At 47.5% G+C, this 16598-nt stretch overlaps 1 protein-coding gene across 7 annotated transcripts; it reads left to right on the top strand.

Annotated features, from left to right (window-relative positions):
* The first annotated feature begins 119 nt into the window (after positions 1-119).
* sfmbt2 (Scm like with four mbt domains 2) lies at positions 120-16490 on the top strand. Of its 7 annotated transcripts, none has more exons than XM_061806172.1 (22): positions 120-262; positions 3064-3129; positions 5036-5161; positions 5998-6110; positions 6773-7013; positions 7391-7405; positions 9096-9184; positions 10356-10605; positions 11700-11788; positions 11894-11995; positions 12248-12478; positions 12929-13055; positions 13135-13248; positions 13397-13439; positions 13549-13616; positions 13961-14094; positions 14666-14775; positions 14875-15050; positions 15169-15335; positions 15412-15648; positions 15790-15906; positions 15994-16490. In XM_061806172.1, exons 3-22 carry the CDS (start codon positions 5086-5088, stop codon positions 16132-16134), a joined length of 2640 nt encoding a protein of 879 aa, XP_061662156.1. In that variant the 5' UTR covers positions 120-262; positions 3064-3129; positions 5036-5085; the 3' UTR covers positions 16135-16490. The 7 variants fall into 7 exon arrangements, with proteins under 7 accessions (XP_061662156.1, XP_061662161.1, XP_061662154.1 ...); XM_061806170.1 differs by lacking the exon at positions 120-262 and adding an exon at positions 272-704; XM_061806173.1 differs by lacking the exon at positions 120-262 and adding an exon at positions 1435-1574.
* Positions 16491-16598: the final 108 nt, after the last annotated feature.

The following is a 16598-nucleotide window of genomic DNA, read 5'->3' as shown; positions in this document are numbered from 1 at the left end:
GAACAAATAATCCTTGAAGCCTTGTTGTGACCACGTGATATGAAAGCAACAAAGGGGTGCGTTCAAAGAGTTCCAATGCAGACAACTCTTTAATTCCGTTTGTGGCGTCATAAAGCTTTTTGCTCTGTCGTTTGCCGCCACTAGAGGCTACTGTTGACTTTGACAAGCCAGGAGACGCCGATGAACCAATTTACTCAACTGCTGGAGGGTTTTTTTTTTTGTGTGTGTTGTTGCGAGAAGAAAACTGGACAAGAAAAAACGGGTGAACGAGGCAATATTTTTGGTGCTTTCAAGTTTGAGCCAAATCGTCAGACACGCGAGCTTTGAGTGTATTTGCGAGTGTTATGTTTATTAATGACAAAAAAAAATATTTGCAAATATTAGTCAGAGCCATATCGAGGTGAAAATAACGAATTTTGTCATTCGCCGCAGCTGCGAAACGACGCCAGCTTTGTTTTGTTGTTTGTTTAGTTTATTTCCCTGAGCAGTTTTCGACGGCACATAAAGGTCAGTGAAGGCTCCAGACGTGGGGTCTGCGCTGTGCGCATGCGCAAAGGCGAGATGCCATATTGGACCGGGGGCAGCGGCGGCAGAGTAGCGACGTGCTGACGGCGGCGGCGGCGGCGGGGGGCTCCGGGCGGAAGTCGCCTCCTCTAAAGGGGAAGGAAAAAAAAAAATAAAAAAAAAACAAAAACTTTGTCCAGGTAAGACAGGTGACGAGCGGGCTGACTCGGAGGGCGCACTTGACGCTTGGCCTCGGCTCGGCTCGTTTGTCGACCAAATGGGACACGGAGGGACTGACTTATTTTCCGCTTGTTTGGAAGCGTTTGAGCTCCCCCGGAGGCGCTTTGTGTCTTCTCTTCGCTAGCTTAACTTGCTCTCAAGTGTCGAGTGCTAGCCGTCACTCAACGACCGTCGTTCGGATGCGGTCCTTATTGTGACCCGGAAATGTCGCCGCCTTACACAGCCGCTTTTTTTTTTTTTTTTTTAAAGATGACCTAATGGCCCGCATGTTGATGAGTCACTTTTTTTTGGGTGGTGATGGATAACGAAAATAAAATAAGCCAAGGGGAAAACATCAAAGGCAGCGTCGAGCCAAGCAACATGGCGTTACGCCGACAAACTGCCACTTTAAAAGATCTTTTGAGCGAGGAAAAACCACAGCCGCGCCGCGACGACTCTCCGCTTTGGTCTCTTTTGGTGCGCACACGCGAGATTTAGTGAATTAAATTCGAAGCGGGCACCGGGCGACCCCGTTCCGTTTTTTTTCCGCCGCAGTTTGCAGTGTGCAAAGTACATGAAGAGTCGCCTGCCTTCCTGCTTGGCTCGGCCTTCTCATCCCCCTCTTTAAATGACAGCGCCCCCCCCACCACCACCACCACCACCACCACCACAACCCCTCCCGCAACGTTTCCTCTTTCACTTTGATCGTTTTTTTCTGTCGTCACAAATGTGCGCGGCAAAGCTTGTTGAGCTGCTCATTTCTGCCATCGAGTGCAGGTACATTTTGTGCACTGTACAGGATAAAATTGCAGCTTTATGAAACATGAGCTACTTTTGCTTGGAATTTAAGAGTAAGACTTTTTTTGTATTCTGACTTTTTATACAGAAGAAATACAATTTTGGAAAATAGCTATTTTCAAACGTGGGTTTTTCTATTGTTAAATGTAAAACTTGATTCCTGTTATCGTCTCACTTTATCTGCATGGATATCTTTTTAGCCACAAAAATGTAGACACGTAAAAATGCACTCATAAGATTACCCCCCCCCCCGAAAAACAAAATTTTTATGCAATGTCTAGTCTTTTATCCTGAAAACATGCAACTTTATTCATGTAATATTCAGAATTTCTATCACTCGAGAATACGCCATATCTAGAAAAATTACTTTTGACTAAAAAAAATAATTTTCTTTTAATTTTGTTTTTTTATATATACCTTTTTACTAATTCTTTTTTTTAATATATACCTTTTTACTGTGAAAAAAGTGCAATAGTCCGCCTCTTATTGACATTCTTATCAAGTTACGAAACTTTTTTGGGGGGGGGGGCAAATCTAGCTTTGCTTGTAACATTTTGATGTTTTCCTCACATTATTTTGCTTGAACAACATGTCAAATTTTTATCTTTGACGAATGCAACCCTCACCCCGATCGCAGGGTTTTCTTTCCTCCTGACTTTGTCGTAAATTTACAAACATTCCTCCAAAGTCAAACATGTGCTTTATTCCCAAATTGTCGGCAAGCCCTTGAAACAAGGCAAAGCAAATTTATTTATATAGCGCATTTCATACACGAGGTAACTCGGTGTGCTTTACATGATTAAAGGCATTTGAAAACAAAGAGATAAAACATTTAAAATGGGATAAAAACAATGAAAAATGACCAAATATAAAAAAAAAAGACAAAACCGCGTACAGTGCAAGTAATATGATCAAAAAGTGGACATATTTTATAAAGCATGAGAAAAAAAAATGAAGTTTTCAACCTGCATTTCAAAACATTCCCACTCGGGGCTGACCTCACCTCTGTTGTGTGCAGCATAATAGCTCAATGCTGCTCCGCCATGTTTGCTTTGGACTCAGCGCTTCACTATTTGACCCGAGTCAGTCGATCTCAGAGCTCCACTGGGTTTGGATTCTGTAAGCATTTCTTTCATGTATTAGGGACCGAAATCATTCAGTGATTTATAGACAGCAGAACTTGAAAATCTATTCTAAAGCGGACTGGAAGCCAGTCCTAAAGTCCTGACTTTAGGTTTGGCGTTATATGCTCTGAGCGCTTTGTTTTGGTCAGAACGCGAGCTGCAGCTGGTTTAATATCTTTTTGCGGAGTCCAGTCAGAAGACCGTTACAATAGTCAAGTCCACTTGAGATAAAAGCACGGATGAGCTTTTCCTGGTCTGCTTGACACATGGCAAGACTTCACTCTAAATATGTTCTTCAGATGGTAGAAGGCAGTTTTTGTGATTGATTTGATATGATTGTTGAAAGTCAAGTCGGTTTTTAAAGAAAGAGTCCAGGTGTTTACTAACAGCAATTCTCTCTTCTTTATTGCCTCGGAAGTGGAATCGCGAGGAAGAAGCGGCGGCGGCGGCCAGTGTCGGATTTGTCGACGGTCCACTTTTTTGGGTGAGTCTAAAAGCGGCCAACTTTAAAAAGGCGCTAATGCAATCAAAGGCGCGCGCGGCGCTTGTTAATCCGCTAAATCCTCCGTAAAAGCTTTTGGCGGCGCGGCACGAGATGCACGTGGGCCTGCTTAATTGAAGGTGATGATTTTAAAATCATCATCATAATGATTTGAAACTGGCTTTTGGAAAAATGCTCCTGAAAAGTGATTGTTTTGCTTTTTTTGATGTGCACGACTGCTTGTTAAAGGGTGAGAAGCAGCACCAAGTTCAACGGTTTTGTTGACTCACTTTTGGGGAGGTTTTCTCCACTCCGGTGTCTTTTCTTTGTAATTTTAGCCGCACACGTATTAGTTTTCATTCTTTGCTCCTTCTCCCCGGAACCTCCTCGTAGGCTTTCAAAACTACCAAAATCGATTGAATGTGGGAGAAAAAAAAACAACAACAACATCCACATAAATCAGCCCGCCATTTTGTCTCTTCAAACAAAACTACTGAACGAGGACATTCCCGGGGGTGGGGGGGGACGAGCAAAAGATTTGGCCACAGACGTCGCCGCTGTGTATTTTTGTTTTTCTTTGCACATATCCAAAATGAAGTTTGAGCACTTTTGAATATTTTGCTGAATCCATCTGACGCGCTTGTTTGTTGTTTGCGTGCGTGTGGTGAAAGGCAAGTTAGCTCAGCTCGTGGTTTACGCACTGGATGTATGAAGGTGCCGCAGTCGGGGGGGGGGGGGGGCATGCACATTATGTTTCATCTATTTTTGTGACGGGGAAATGATCCATTTGATTTGAGCCAAAAGTGTAGGACCGCCCCGGACAGGCGAAAGAAATAAGCAGTAAAAGTATGAAATATTCACGGTAGGGCAGTTTGAGACTGTTCGTTGGCCGTCTTGCGAATGGTCGTCTGTTTCTAGCCGCCCTACGATTGGCTGGCGACCGGTTCAGGGTGTTTGTCGCCTCTCGCGTGAAGATGGCTGGAATGGGCGCTGCAGAGAATGGAGGGGATATTTTGGTAGTACTTTTTTGTCTTGAAAAATACAAATTCATTTTTGTCATATTGCAACATTTCTCTTCTGCAAATATTTTTTCTTGTAATATTCTATGTGTCTTGTTTTTTGTTTGGAGGAAAAAAAATCTTTTTTTGGTTAAGAATTAAAAAAAAAAAGTATTCTCTTTAGTTTTAATCACTCAAAATCTACTTTGTATGCACAAAAATGAAACTGTTTCTATCAAAAAACATTTCTCTTTAAAATATTTTAAGATTCCGACATTTTTTTTTCTCTCTTAAAGTCTCTTAAAAAACAGTTTTTCTTAACAAATGTTTCACATTGGATTACAATTTGTTCTTGTCGAAATACAACTTTTTTTTTTCAAAGTACAATTTTGTTTTGTAATTTAAATTTTTGTAAAGTTGGTATTTTTGCAATGTACAGTAGTTAATCTTTGCTCTAATAGTCTTTGTTACAATTGGCCAACAAACATAATTGTACGAATTGCTCTGCTCCCCCCCCCCCCCACCACCCACCCCCTGGGGCACTGTGAAAAGCAACAACGAGGCGCTTGAGCACGCTCGACCAGAAGCGCGGCTGGTGTCTTTCCAGTTCTGCCGCTTTAGCGGCGGTCCGTGTCGGCCGGCTGCCGGCACGTCGCATCCGTTGGCAAAGAATGATAACATCAATTATTTTTTCATTTTTTTTGCTGACTTATTTGTGCTTGACAATTGGTTAGCCGTGCCAAGAGCTTCTGCTTTACCTGCTTGGGTTTTCCCCGCTGTTGTTTGTTGGCAACTCCCAAGTTTGTTTTACGTCTTTTGTTTCAGGTTATTTTATTTATTTATTTTTTTTGTGTGCTTCTTGGGATATAATTTTGTTAAATGACCGCCTGTGTTTATCTTTTCTCCTGCAGGTTTTTCCGAAGAAGCGTGAGATGCGTTGACGAGTTGTGAGGCGGCTAAGATGCAGTCGCTGGCGCAGGGTCAGTCGAAGGCGCCCGCCCGCCCGACCAACGGGAAGGAGGAAGCCGTCGACTCGGGTGAGGGATTCAAAATGAATCAAAATGAGCTCGCGAAGCCTGTTGAAGTGAGCGACGTGAAAACTGGTTTGATCGTCAGTAAACCCGCCAAAAAGTCTCCAAAAGACACAAGCAGTCAGACGTTTGGATTTGAATTGCCCACGTTAGGGTTCGTCGCCAAGTAGTCTTGCCCACTGAATTTATTTTGAAAATTCCATCCATTTTTCTTTTGCCGCTTATCCTCACGGGGGTCACAGGGGTGCCGGAGCCTATCCCAGCTGCCAACGGGCAGGAGGCAGGGTACACCCCGAACTGGTCGCCGGCCAATCGCAGGGCACATAGAGACAAACAGTTGCACTCACAATCACACCTATGGGCAATTTAGAGTGTCCAATTAGTGTTGCGTGTTTTTGGGATGTGGGAGGAAACTGGAGGGCCCACCCGGAGAAAAGCCACGCAGGCACGGGGGGAGAACATGCAAACTCCACTCAGGCGGGGCCGGGATCGAACCCGGGTCCTCAGAACTGTGAAGCCAACGCTTTACCGTGCTGCTATGCAGAAAATTTTAAGATCAGCAAATTTGGTATATCTATTATGAGAATACACCCCCCCCCTCCAAAAAAAAAAAAAAAACCATCTAAAAGAAGCCATGCCCAGAATGACACAGCAACTTTGTGAAAGGCCCTTTTAGCGTCATTTTGGCTACAAAATTAAAATCATGTATCCTAGACTGATGCCCGCCCGGCTCCTGACTTGTGACAAAGTTGAGGTTTCGTCATCGTCATCGCGTGTAGGCGGATAAGTCAGCTCCGTGCGTGCGTGCGTCATTCTGCTGTTGGGTTTTCTGGTTAAATCAGAACCGGAGCCCGCGGAGGAGCAGGAGCAGGAGGAGGCGGAGGCGGAGTTTAACTGGCAGGAGTACATGGAGGAGACGGGAGCCACCGGCGCTCCGGACGGCGCCTTCAAGCACGTGAGTCCGCCCTCCCTCTCTTTTCTTTGAACGTTTCCTCCTGACGCACAACAACACACAAAAGAGTCTTTCCGTGAAGTGCTGCTTATGATGTCGGCCTTGTTTGAATGGAAAAAGCCAGCCGGGAAGCGGCGAGGCCGGACAAATAATTACGCCAGGGATGCGAGTGGAAGCGGAGCCGCAAAGATGCCATCCAGTAAAGTGCAGCGCTCGTCGTTCCCGCTGGCAAATGCGCACACACGCACACACGAGCAGCGCGTTACATAAGCCCGCCAGAGTGCTACGACGAACTCGCTTGCGTGGATGCAGCAGGAAGTCACACGGACGCTCCTATTGTGTTTTATTTCTGACTTCCCATTCACAGTCAACACCGCAATGGGAAGGCCAAAAAACGTCACATCCAAATGTTTTGGACGGTTTTACTCCTCCCACATGCTTTAAATGTTTTACAACACGCATTTTGTACGGGGGTGCCACTTCATTTTGTGCCGTTTTCTGGATTAGATTGACCAGAAAATCCGTTTTTGTGTATTTTTCAATAGGTTTTGTTGTAAAAAATGTACACGCAAGCACGAAGGAGCTTAGCTGCGTAGCAAATGAGACGTTCCCGCGGTGCGCGTTTGTTTCCATTGCCGTCGGTTAACCGCCGTGTGTTCCGCCAGGTGGAGGTGAGCCTGCAGAGCAGCTTCCAGCCGGGCATGAAGCTGGAGGTGGCCACCAAGGGCGCGGCCGACGCCTACTGGGTGGCCTCCGTCGTGGCCACGTGCGGGCAGCTGCTGCTGCTGCGCTTCAGCGGCTACGGCGACGACCGCAGGGCCGACTTCTGGTGCGACGTCATGACGGCCGAGCTGCACCCGGTGGGCTGGTGCGCCCAGAACCGCAAGACCCTCATGCCCCCCCAAGGTGCGTCGCGTATACGCGGACACAACGAACGGAACACGGTGTTTCCCAACCTTTGTCGAGGCCCCCCCCCCCCCCAAAAAAAAAAAAAAAAAAAACGAAACACCAAATCTCGCCGCCGCAGCACTTGTATATGGCGAGCGGCACCAGGTGGATCCACACGTTAAGCGCGCCGTCTGCCAGTTAATTGTTCTTTGCCGCCATACATCAAATGGAACAAAAATGAATCTGCCACCCATTTCCCCACCAGTTTTGGATTCCACAGCGGTTGGGAATCACCGACGCAAAACCTGAGCGGCCGCAGGCTTTCCGTCACATCTCAAAAATGACGCTGCTCCAAATTCTTGTTTCATTGGTTCCCTCTTTTTTTTGTCTCTCAGATAAGCTGAGAAAAGGTAAGCTGCTGCACGAGCCTCCTCCTCATCCTCCTCCTGCGCCTCCCCCGTAGGAAGTGCCCCCCCCCCCCCCCTCCAGCTCTCTTGCTGCTTGCACGCCGAGTGATAAGTGACACCCACAAAACGAGCGCACCTTGCGTTGGCGTCGCGCGGCGATAACAAACGACTGCGAGCGCGAGATAAACGGCTGCGGCGTCCAGCGCTGACTCGGCACAAACGTCAACTCTCGTCCGACTTTGACGCTTTGAAGTCTGCAGTTTTTTGAAAACTATTTTGACTGACTACCACTGAAAGGGGGGGAAAAAAATGCTTCATTTCCTCACGTATGAGCCACAGCAATTAATTGTCCCAAATGAATCATCGTTTTTATTCCCCCCGTTTAAAAGTACAAGAAGCGCATTTGAAGCTGCCGACGCTCGACTCTCCGCAACAAGCAAGCGTTAATTGCGCAACGGCGACATTCCCCGGATGCTCGCGCCGTGTTTTGGCCGCGTCGGGCGCCTCGAGGTCAGCACGGCCGGCGTCTTCGCGCCTTCGGGAATCTCACCCCCCGTCACGGCCCGCTCCCGCAAATAGATAGAAAAATCCCGTGACTCAGCGCGACTCAGCTGCCGTCCTGTTTGGAATCCCTCAAGAACGACTTCCTTCTCATCCTTTGCCCAAAGTCTGAATATTATGATTTGAAATGAACGAAGCAGAAGCTGTTATGTTCCATACATCACATGCAGATCTTGATGCAACACGTTTGATAATCAATCGTTCTCGCTGCTTCGGGATGGGCAGGAAGTGTTGACGTTAACGCTCAGGAACGCGTCGCTAAAATGTTGAAAATGTTCATCCTGCTCTGGTCAGCTCGTACAAGTCGCGCGCCCCCCTCCCCCCCACACTTCCCCCCACCCCACCCCCAGCGCAGTTTGCTCGCTTGAACTCTGACCGACGTCTGCTTTGATCACTTTTAGCGGCAACGTTGATTATCCGAAGCGGAGACGTCAAATATGCTAACGTCATCCATGTGTTGATTTTCAATTTGCCTTTCGACAGCGGCATATTTGTGGAGTCTTTTGGTGCAGTCTGTGCATGCAAGGGGGGAGGGGTGATTGTGTCTGTTTGGGGGGGGGGGGGGGCCTCAAGGTTCATCACGCACTTGATGTTATGTGAAAGTTGAGCGCGTGTGTGTGCGTGCTGCCTTTAGGATGGAAACGCGGAGAAATGGATAATTGTTTATACACGGCGAGAGGGAATGGAGGATGGGAGGGTCGGGTGGGGGGGGGTGGGGGGGCGCAGGCCATGTAAAAATAGTTGATCTATTTCTGCACACAGGAGTGCTTGTGTGCAAGTAAACGTCCAGCAAAGTAGCAAGAAGAAAAGAAGCCCCGTCGGGAAATGGACTTATTTGCTCTTTCCCTGCTTCGAGGGGGATTTACGATTAACTATCAAGCTGCCACTTTCAAGAAAATAATACATCTGATATATTTCTATTAGGGCAGCAATAATTACAGTTACTAAGTACATTGTGGGGGGGGGGGGGAGCACTTTAACTTCCACACGATTTCATCTTGCATTCAACAATCAATCAAAGGGCACAAAAGTAGAAACTCGTGTGCTGAAAATAGTCGTTTAGCGTTGTTGGTCTCGTTTACGTTTCTTCTACATTTTGTTTTGGATGTTTGTTTTTTGTGTGCAATTGCAGCTATTAAAGAGAAACACGGCGACTGGACAGAGTTTCTGGTTGCCGAGCTGACCGGCTCCAGGACGGCGCCCGCTAACCTGCTGGAGGGGGTGAGTGTGTGTGTGTGTGTGTGTGTGCGTGCGTGCGTGTGTGTGTGCGTGCGTGTGTGCGTGCGCGTGCGTGTGTGTGTGCATGCGTGCGTGCGTGCGTGTGGACACGCTCGCTCGCCTGCTTGTTGACTTTTCCGCGGGTTGAGAAATCTTTGTGCGATGGGATCCTCGTCCAAGATCAAATGTTTCCTTCCTGTTTTCTGATTTCAAATTCACATTTCACATTGACACTGGTGTAAAAATCATGATACACGTTGAAAGTAAAAGTTCATTTCTTGACCCCCCCCCAAACTTTTATGTGTCAAAAGGAAATATATTTAAAAAAAAAAATAGAATGGGTTGTCTTTAAAAAAAAAAAAGTTTCCCATTTGCATGATTCTAATGGCAGATAAACATAACTAATAGACATAAAGAACTATTTTTTTAAAAAGAGTAATGTCATGAGAATAAAGAGAGAAAGAAGAGAGAACTTGTTTTTCAAGAAAAAAATCTTAAGAACAAAAGTGGATCTTTTGTGATAAAAAGTTATAAAATCGGAAAATTTTCGTTAATTTTGTATTGTGAAATTAGTAAAAAATTCAAGATTTTAATATAACTATTGTAACAGCTTTTTATTGTTAAACATTCTCTGAAAAAAAAGTAGGGCTGTACTCAAAAAACGTATTTTTCCTCCCAAAAACAAAAGAATGCGTCACAACCGCATCTTAACTTTTAATTTTCCCAAGGCAGTTATCTTTTATTGCCACACCCATGTATGTTTTTATTTCCATATTGATTCTGTTTTTCAAGAAAAAAATCTTGATATTTAAAAAGAACAAAAGTGGCTCTTTTGGGATAAAAAGTTATAAGATCACATGAATTTTGTATTGTGATATTAGTCAAAGTTTTAAGTTTTGTTCTTGGTAATGCAACTATTTAACGCCTTTTGTTGTGAAAAACATTCTTTTAAAAAATAGGGCTATACCCTAAAAAAAAACCTGCCTTTTCTTTTTTTTTTTCTCCCAAAAACAAAATGCGTCACGACCGTATCTTAGCTTTTAATTTTCCCAAGGCAGTTATGTTTTATTGCCACACCCATATATGTTTTTTTTTTATTTCCGTATAGATTCATCATAATTTATCACTGCCGCCGTCCCAGACTAATCACTCTCTCCGTTCTTTGTCTCCACAGCCACTACGAGGGAAGAACACCGTGGACCTGATCGTCCAAGGGTCGGTCCTGGAGCTGCGGGACGCGTCGGACCCGTTCCGGTACTGGCCGGCGCGCGTCGTCCGCAACGTGGGCGGGCGGCTGCGTCTCCGCCCCGCCGGCCTCTCCGACGAGCGCCCGTCTCGGGACGTGTGGCTCTTCTACCTGGACGTGAGGCTGCGGCCGCTCGGGTGGGCGCAGGAGAACCGCCTGGCCTTGGAGCCGCCCCCAGGTGAGTGTCTGGCCTCGCGCCCCCGTGACCTCTTTTGAAAATCGACCTGTTGTACTAAGGAGTGAAGCGTTTATGCCAATTTTTTTTTTTTTTTGCTTCGATGGGCATTGTGCTGCTCCTTCTGGTTTATGCACCTCCATAAGCCGTAGTATTTTTACCGGTAGTCGCACTTTGCAGATGATAAAGAATATACTACAGTGAGTATCAAGTCTAAAGTTGTTATTGGTCCATTTCTAATTAGGCTTTACACGATCAGAATGTTTGAGGCCGATCACCAATCAGCGGCTTTTAAAAAAACGATCAATCGCAGATCCGTTCACAAGATGGAGCAATGAGTCTATACTTGTCCACCTTTGGTTACAACTGTTAGTGCTAGCACTAGCTCGCTAGGCTACGTAACGTTTTGCTTCCTGCTTGCGAGCTGCGTTGCGTTAAAAGTTGAGCATACCTCAAGCAAATCAAATACGGTCACGTTTGAGTTGTGAAGACGAAACTGATGCGACGGTATCGGAATCAAAGATTTTATTGTCGTAGTCTGACATAATACAATCATGAAAGACCAAATTTTTCGTGTACTATGATCCGCGCATTATGGTGTCAAGTCTCACACCGCTGATGTGTTTTTTTTTTTTTTTAAAGTAACACAATTGGTGGTCAGATATTTAAAGTAAGTCACAAATTAAAAGACGTGACAAGACTAAAAATAAAATGGCATATGGATTTATATAGACCGTACATGATGGCGACCGACAAGGAGTAAATGTCTTTTTTGCAGAGCCAATCAATGACATCATTTATCGAATCAACGAATTATGACATTAAAGCCGATCAGGATAAAATGCTAATTATCATCCGACACCGATCACATCGGTGTAAAGTCTGTTTAGAACACAGCGTCGCAAAACAGTGATGAAATTACAAAATAAGACATTTCATGTGCGACAATAGCTGCCGACTTGAATGGAGCTAAAAAAGAAAGCATCAGCACTTTGGTCTCTGAACTCCAAAGCTTTTCCGCCGAGTTTGACTAGATTAAGATCAGCATTTAGCATGCTAAGCGCCAATCATCTTTCTCCCTTTTGAAATCTTCCCAGAATTGCGGACCCTGAAGAGCGCCGCCGACTGGCAGCGAGCTCTGGAGGACGTGCGGCGGGCGAGCGCCGTGCCGCTCGAGGTCTTCAAGGTTTGTCGTCGTTTTGCACTTTCTGTCGGATGGAGGCCTACAAAAAGCAGCGGAAACCGTTTGGCGTGCACCTGTCGCTTGTCCCATTTTGGCTCTTTGTGCCAGGACCATTCCGACGTGCCCGCGCACGCCTTCAAAGTGGGCATGAAGCTGGAGATGGTTTCTCCGTGGGACCGCCTGCAAATTTGCCCCGTTTCTGTCACCAAGGTGAGACTCGTCATCGGCGTCGAGGAGGTCACAAGCATCTTTGGTGAAAGTGTTTTTCCACTTGTGATGAGCCGGTGCTTCGGGCGGGGGCTCATGTGTGCACATATATTATAAATACATTTTTCAAGTTGCACTACAGGTTCTGAAGGCGTCGGCAGAATAGACAATAGAGAAATAAAAAATTACGTACTGGAAGCAGTCCAATGAACAGAATACGCTTGGGAATACACGAATGTCGGAACTAATTTCCAGGTCTTCAGTGAGAACTACTTTCAAGTCACAGCGGACAACCTGGCGGCCGACGCCGAGCCGCGTTCGGTGTTGTGTCACGCCAACTCTCCGGGCATCGTGCCCGTCCAGTGGTGCCTGAAGAACGGCGCCATTCTTGAGAGGCCGCGCGGCTACCGGGGTCAGGACTTCGACTGGGCCGACTACCTCAAGCAGAGCGCCGCCGAAGCCGCCCCAGACTCCTGCTTCCCTGACGTAAGCCGGGCCTGCCGTCATCTTCTCGTTTCATTTGGACTAAAACGCTGCTGTGCTGCTGTTTTGTGGCATCGAGATGCAATTTTTAACGAGTTTTATGATTATTATTTTGAATTTTCTGCAATGCCCTCCCATGTGAAAGGAGAGCAACACTTGCTTGTGCACAGTTTATATACGGAAGGTGCTGTTGACCCCTGCTCACGACCAGACACTCACAAACTGTCTCGTCAATGGCACGTGCTACCCCACAAATCTTAACATGCAGATTTAATATGTACATTATTTTTGATACATTTTTTGCGCGATTAGTTCAAATGTGTGGAAAAGCATGTGGTAGGAGCCCAAACTATAGATTAAAAAATGGCTCTCGGCAGTGGATTTCTATCTGTTTTGGGTAAGTCTGAGATGTCTGAAAAAAATACGATGGCGGCCATGTTCCCGTGCACGCAGACGTGGCAGACGCGGGCGTTCGCCAAGGACACGTGGCTGGAAGCGGTGAACACTCGGCGACCGGCGGAGATTTGCGTGGCCCAGATTACTCAAGTCCGAGGTCGCCTGTTGTGGCTGCGACTGGAAGGTCACACAGAAAAGAAAATGAAGCGCACGAGCCGCACGGCGCCCCCTCTTGGTGCTGAGCGAACCTCGTCTGCCGACAGGTGTGGCCCCGCAGTTTTGTGAGACCATCGTGGATGTGGAGTCCATGGACATCTTTCCTGTGGGCTGGTGCGAAGCCAACTGCTACCCTCTGAACCCGCCGCTCAAACCCACCCGTACGTATCTGTATAAGTTGCCCTCAGAACTGTGGGGCAGATCTTCGGTCCGGTTTCCACCGTCCTGCTATGAAAAGAAAAAAAAAATATTTTCGTTTAGTGCCCCTGAGATAAAGTGCAGGAAACTGTACTCTTGTTTCATCCGCAGGTGGAAAGCAGCGGAAGATTGCAGTGGTCCAGCCCGAGAAACAGTAAGAATTCTCTTCATAATCCGAATTTTAATTTGGAATTCCGATGCGTTGCCGGGAACGACTTCTCACGTAATTGATGACATCCCCCCCCACTCCCCCCCCCTCCCAGATTGGCGCCATCCCACCCGGTGGAGCCGCCTCCCGCCAGTCTTTGCCAGCCTCCTCCCAATGACGCGGGTAACAAGTGGAGCATTGCTGACGTGTTTGACTCATTTTTACAATGGCGGGCTGCACGTTACCATCTGGGGGGGGGGGGGGGGCAATTGAGCGCAGAGGAAATTTTTGTGTGTTCGGTGGCGCTTTTGTGGGAGCCCGACACCCACGCAACGCAACGCACACATCCTCTCAGCAAACTCCACAACAGTCGTACTAAAAAGAATGAACGTGGAATGAATTGAAATGCTAGCATGCTTTCCAGCCCGCCCCGAAAACACCAACATTTCTTCCTAAAAAACGAAAAATTGCACTGGCTTCATCTCCCATTTTTGGTGACGTGTTCCCCCCGTCCCCCCCGCTTGCAGCCAATGGACGCTACTGCTGCTCCAAGGTGTTTGTCAACCACCGCTGCTTCTCAGGACCGTACCTCAACAAGGGACGCATCGCCGAGCTGCCGCAGGCGGTCGGGCCCGGAAAATGCACCCTGGTTCTCAAAGAGGTGCGGACGGGGATTACTGCTCCCGTCCTAACAACCTGCTGTGTGCCAAGATATGTCATCAAAGGGGAAGTTCACTCATTGAAAATAACAATGTATCAGATAGGTCATGTCATTTGGACTGTAACATCCAAATATTCAACATTATTGACCGCCACAGGTTCAAATCTGTATATGCGTATTCCTCCGTCTTCGCGATCAACCGATATTTCTATTTCTTCATCAGATCAGGATGAATTCGAGAAAATATGGCGCCGGCCATAACTGCAGGAACATAACCGAACCTCAGGTTGAGCACATAACACGTCACATCCGTGCATGTGGGTCATGTGACTCGGCAAAATGTCAGCGACCGAGAACATTGAAAATTGCCGATATGAACAAGCTTCAATGATAATCTGATGAAAATCTTTCTTTTAAAGTTGCGGTACCAATGACGTGACCTATCTGATACATTATTTTCAACGAGTGGACTTCCCCTTTTAAGAACATTCTCACAGCGGTACTGAAATAATGACAATGTTGTCATTTTACCCGGACTTTAACCAGCTCCGTTTTGTCGTGTCGCTCGCAGCTCCTCACCATGCTCATCAACGCCGCCTACAAGCCCGGGCGTGTCCTCAAGGAGCTGCAGGAGCTGGAGGACGCCAGCTGGGACTGCCAGGAGGAGACCTTGAAAGCCAAGTGAGGGAAAAGCCGCGAGCACCCGCGCTGTCGTCGTGGGGTTCTTCCCTCTTAAACTTGGTCTTTCTCCCCCCCCCACCCCCCCACAAACACCCACAGATATAAAGGGAAAACGTACCGCTCCAGCATCAGAATTGTCCGGCTGGCCGAGCTCATCCCGGACTTCTGCCGCAAAGTGTGCATCAAGCTGCAGTGCTGCCCCAACCTCGTCGGCCCCACGCTGGTACCCGAAAAGTGTCCGGAGAGCTGCTTTGTTCAGACCAAAACCAAATACAGTGAGTGATAGGTCTGCATAATATTGTACTTTGAGAAAAGTATACCTGTACTTCTACTTAGAAACAGAGTACATGTCCCTTTGCCCCCCTGTGTGGTTGACCTGTTTGTAATCGCTAGCTTATTACTACGGGAAGAAGAGGAAGCTGTCCAAGCCTCCTGGAGGCGAGGAGGCCGCAGGAGGAGCAGAGCCGCTCAAACCGAAGCGCAAGAAGAGGAAGAGCATCTTCGTGCAGAAGAAGCGGCGCTCGTCAGCGGTGGACTACACTCCCGCGGGCTCAGCCCAGGTTTGATGCCACCCACCGATTTGGGCGGAGGGGGGAAATCAAGCAATTGTTTACGCCACTTCGTGTCCCGTGTCAGGAAAGCGAGGGAGAAGCGGAGAACGGGGCGTCGCGGTCGGGTAGCGAGGGAACCACCTCGGAACCCCGCGACGACCTGACCGACGCGTCTTCTGTGGAGACGGCCAGCAGCCGTCCGCAACGGCGCGACGCCGAGTCCGCGGGCGACAGTAACGCCGGCGGCGGCCAGGAGGGCCGACGGAGGTCTACGCGTCAGCTCCTCAGCAAGTATCAAGCACCCAAAGAAGAAGAAACGCGGGTGAGAGAGCGCCGCTTGTTGTTGTTGTCGTCGTCGTCGACACATTACAGTGAAGGGCTGCCTCGTGTTTGAGCCAGAGGTGGCCGGTTTGAGTCTTAAATGTAGGACAACAGTAAGTAAAGATGATGTGCGAACATGCAGGAAGAGGAGGAGCCGCTAGTTCTGGACAAAAACCCACTGGAGTGGAGCGTACAGGAAGTGGTCCAGTTCATCAACTCCACCGACTGCGCGTCGCTCGCGAACATCTTCCAGGAGCAGGTGAGCTAAAGTTGGCGAATGGCGCCGACACCGGGGCCCGCGGCGGAGCGTCACGTGACGCCGTTGCCTTTTCGGTGCCGCCCGCAGGACATCGACGGGCAGGCCATGCTGCTGCTGACGCTGCCCACTGTGCAGGAGTGCATGGACCTGAAGCTCGGGCCCGCCATCAAGCTGTGCCACCACATCGAACGCGTCAAGGTGGCGTTTTACAGACAGTACGCCAACTGAGCCCGATGGGGAACTCCCAATTTCCAAAGCTGTGAAGCGCGAGACGCGGGAGCCGAGCGCTGAGAGTTTTTCTCGCTTATGTTTTCATTTAGTGCGAGAGGATCCTTTGGATGTTTTAATTTAAAAACAGATTAAAACCGGCCAATAATTAATATATTTGGACTATTTATTGCTGTGCTCACTTTGAGGTGCAACTGCTTTTACTTTTCCTCTTTCAATTAATTCGACAACATTTAAAAAATGTGCTCCTCTCCTTCTGTGAACTCCAACCAACCGACTGCTGTTGTTTTGCTCATCTATGCAAATGTATTGTTTGCTGATATTTTGATAAGAAAATAAATTTCTATTCATTTGCAGCACATTGTCCTGTTGATTATGTTGCGGTGATAACTTTTAAGTTTCATCATAGGATGTCACGCGACCATCATTATTGGGCGACACGTTTTACATGATTCATAAATCCT

Source organism: Syngnathoides biaculeatus, chromosome 20 (assembly GCF_019802595.1).
Source record: "Syngnathoides biaculeatus isolate LvHL_M chromosome 20, ASM1980259v1, whole genome shotgun sequence".
NCBI lineage: Eukaryota > Metazoa > Chordata > Actinopteri > Syngnathiformes > Syngnathidae > Syngnathoides > Syngnathoides biaculeatus.
This window is presented reverse-complemented; position numbering and strand designations above follow the sequence as displayed.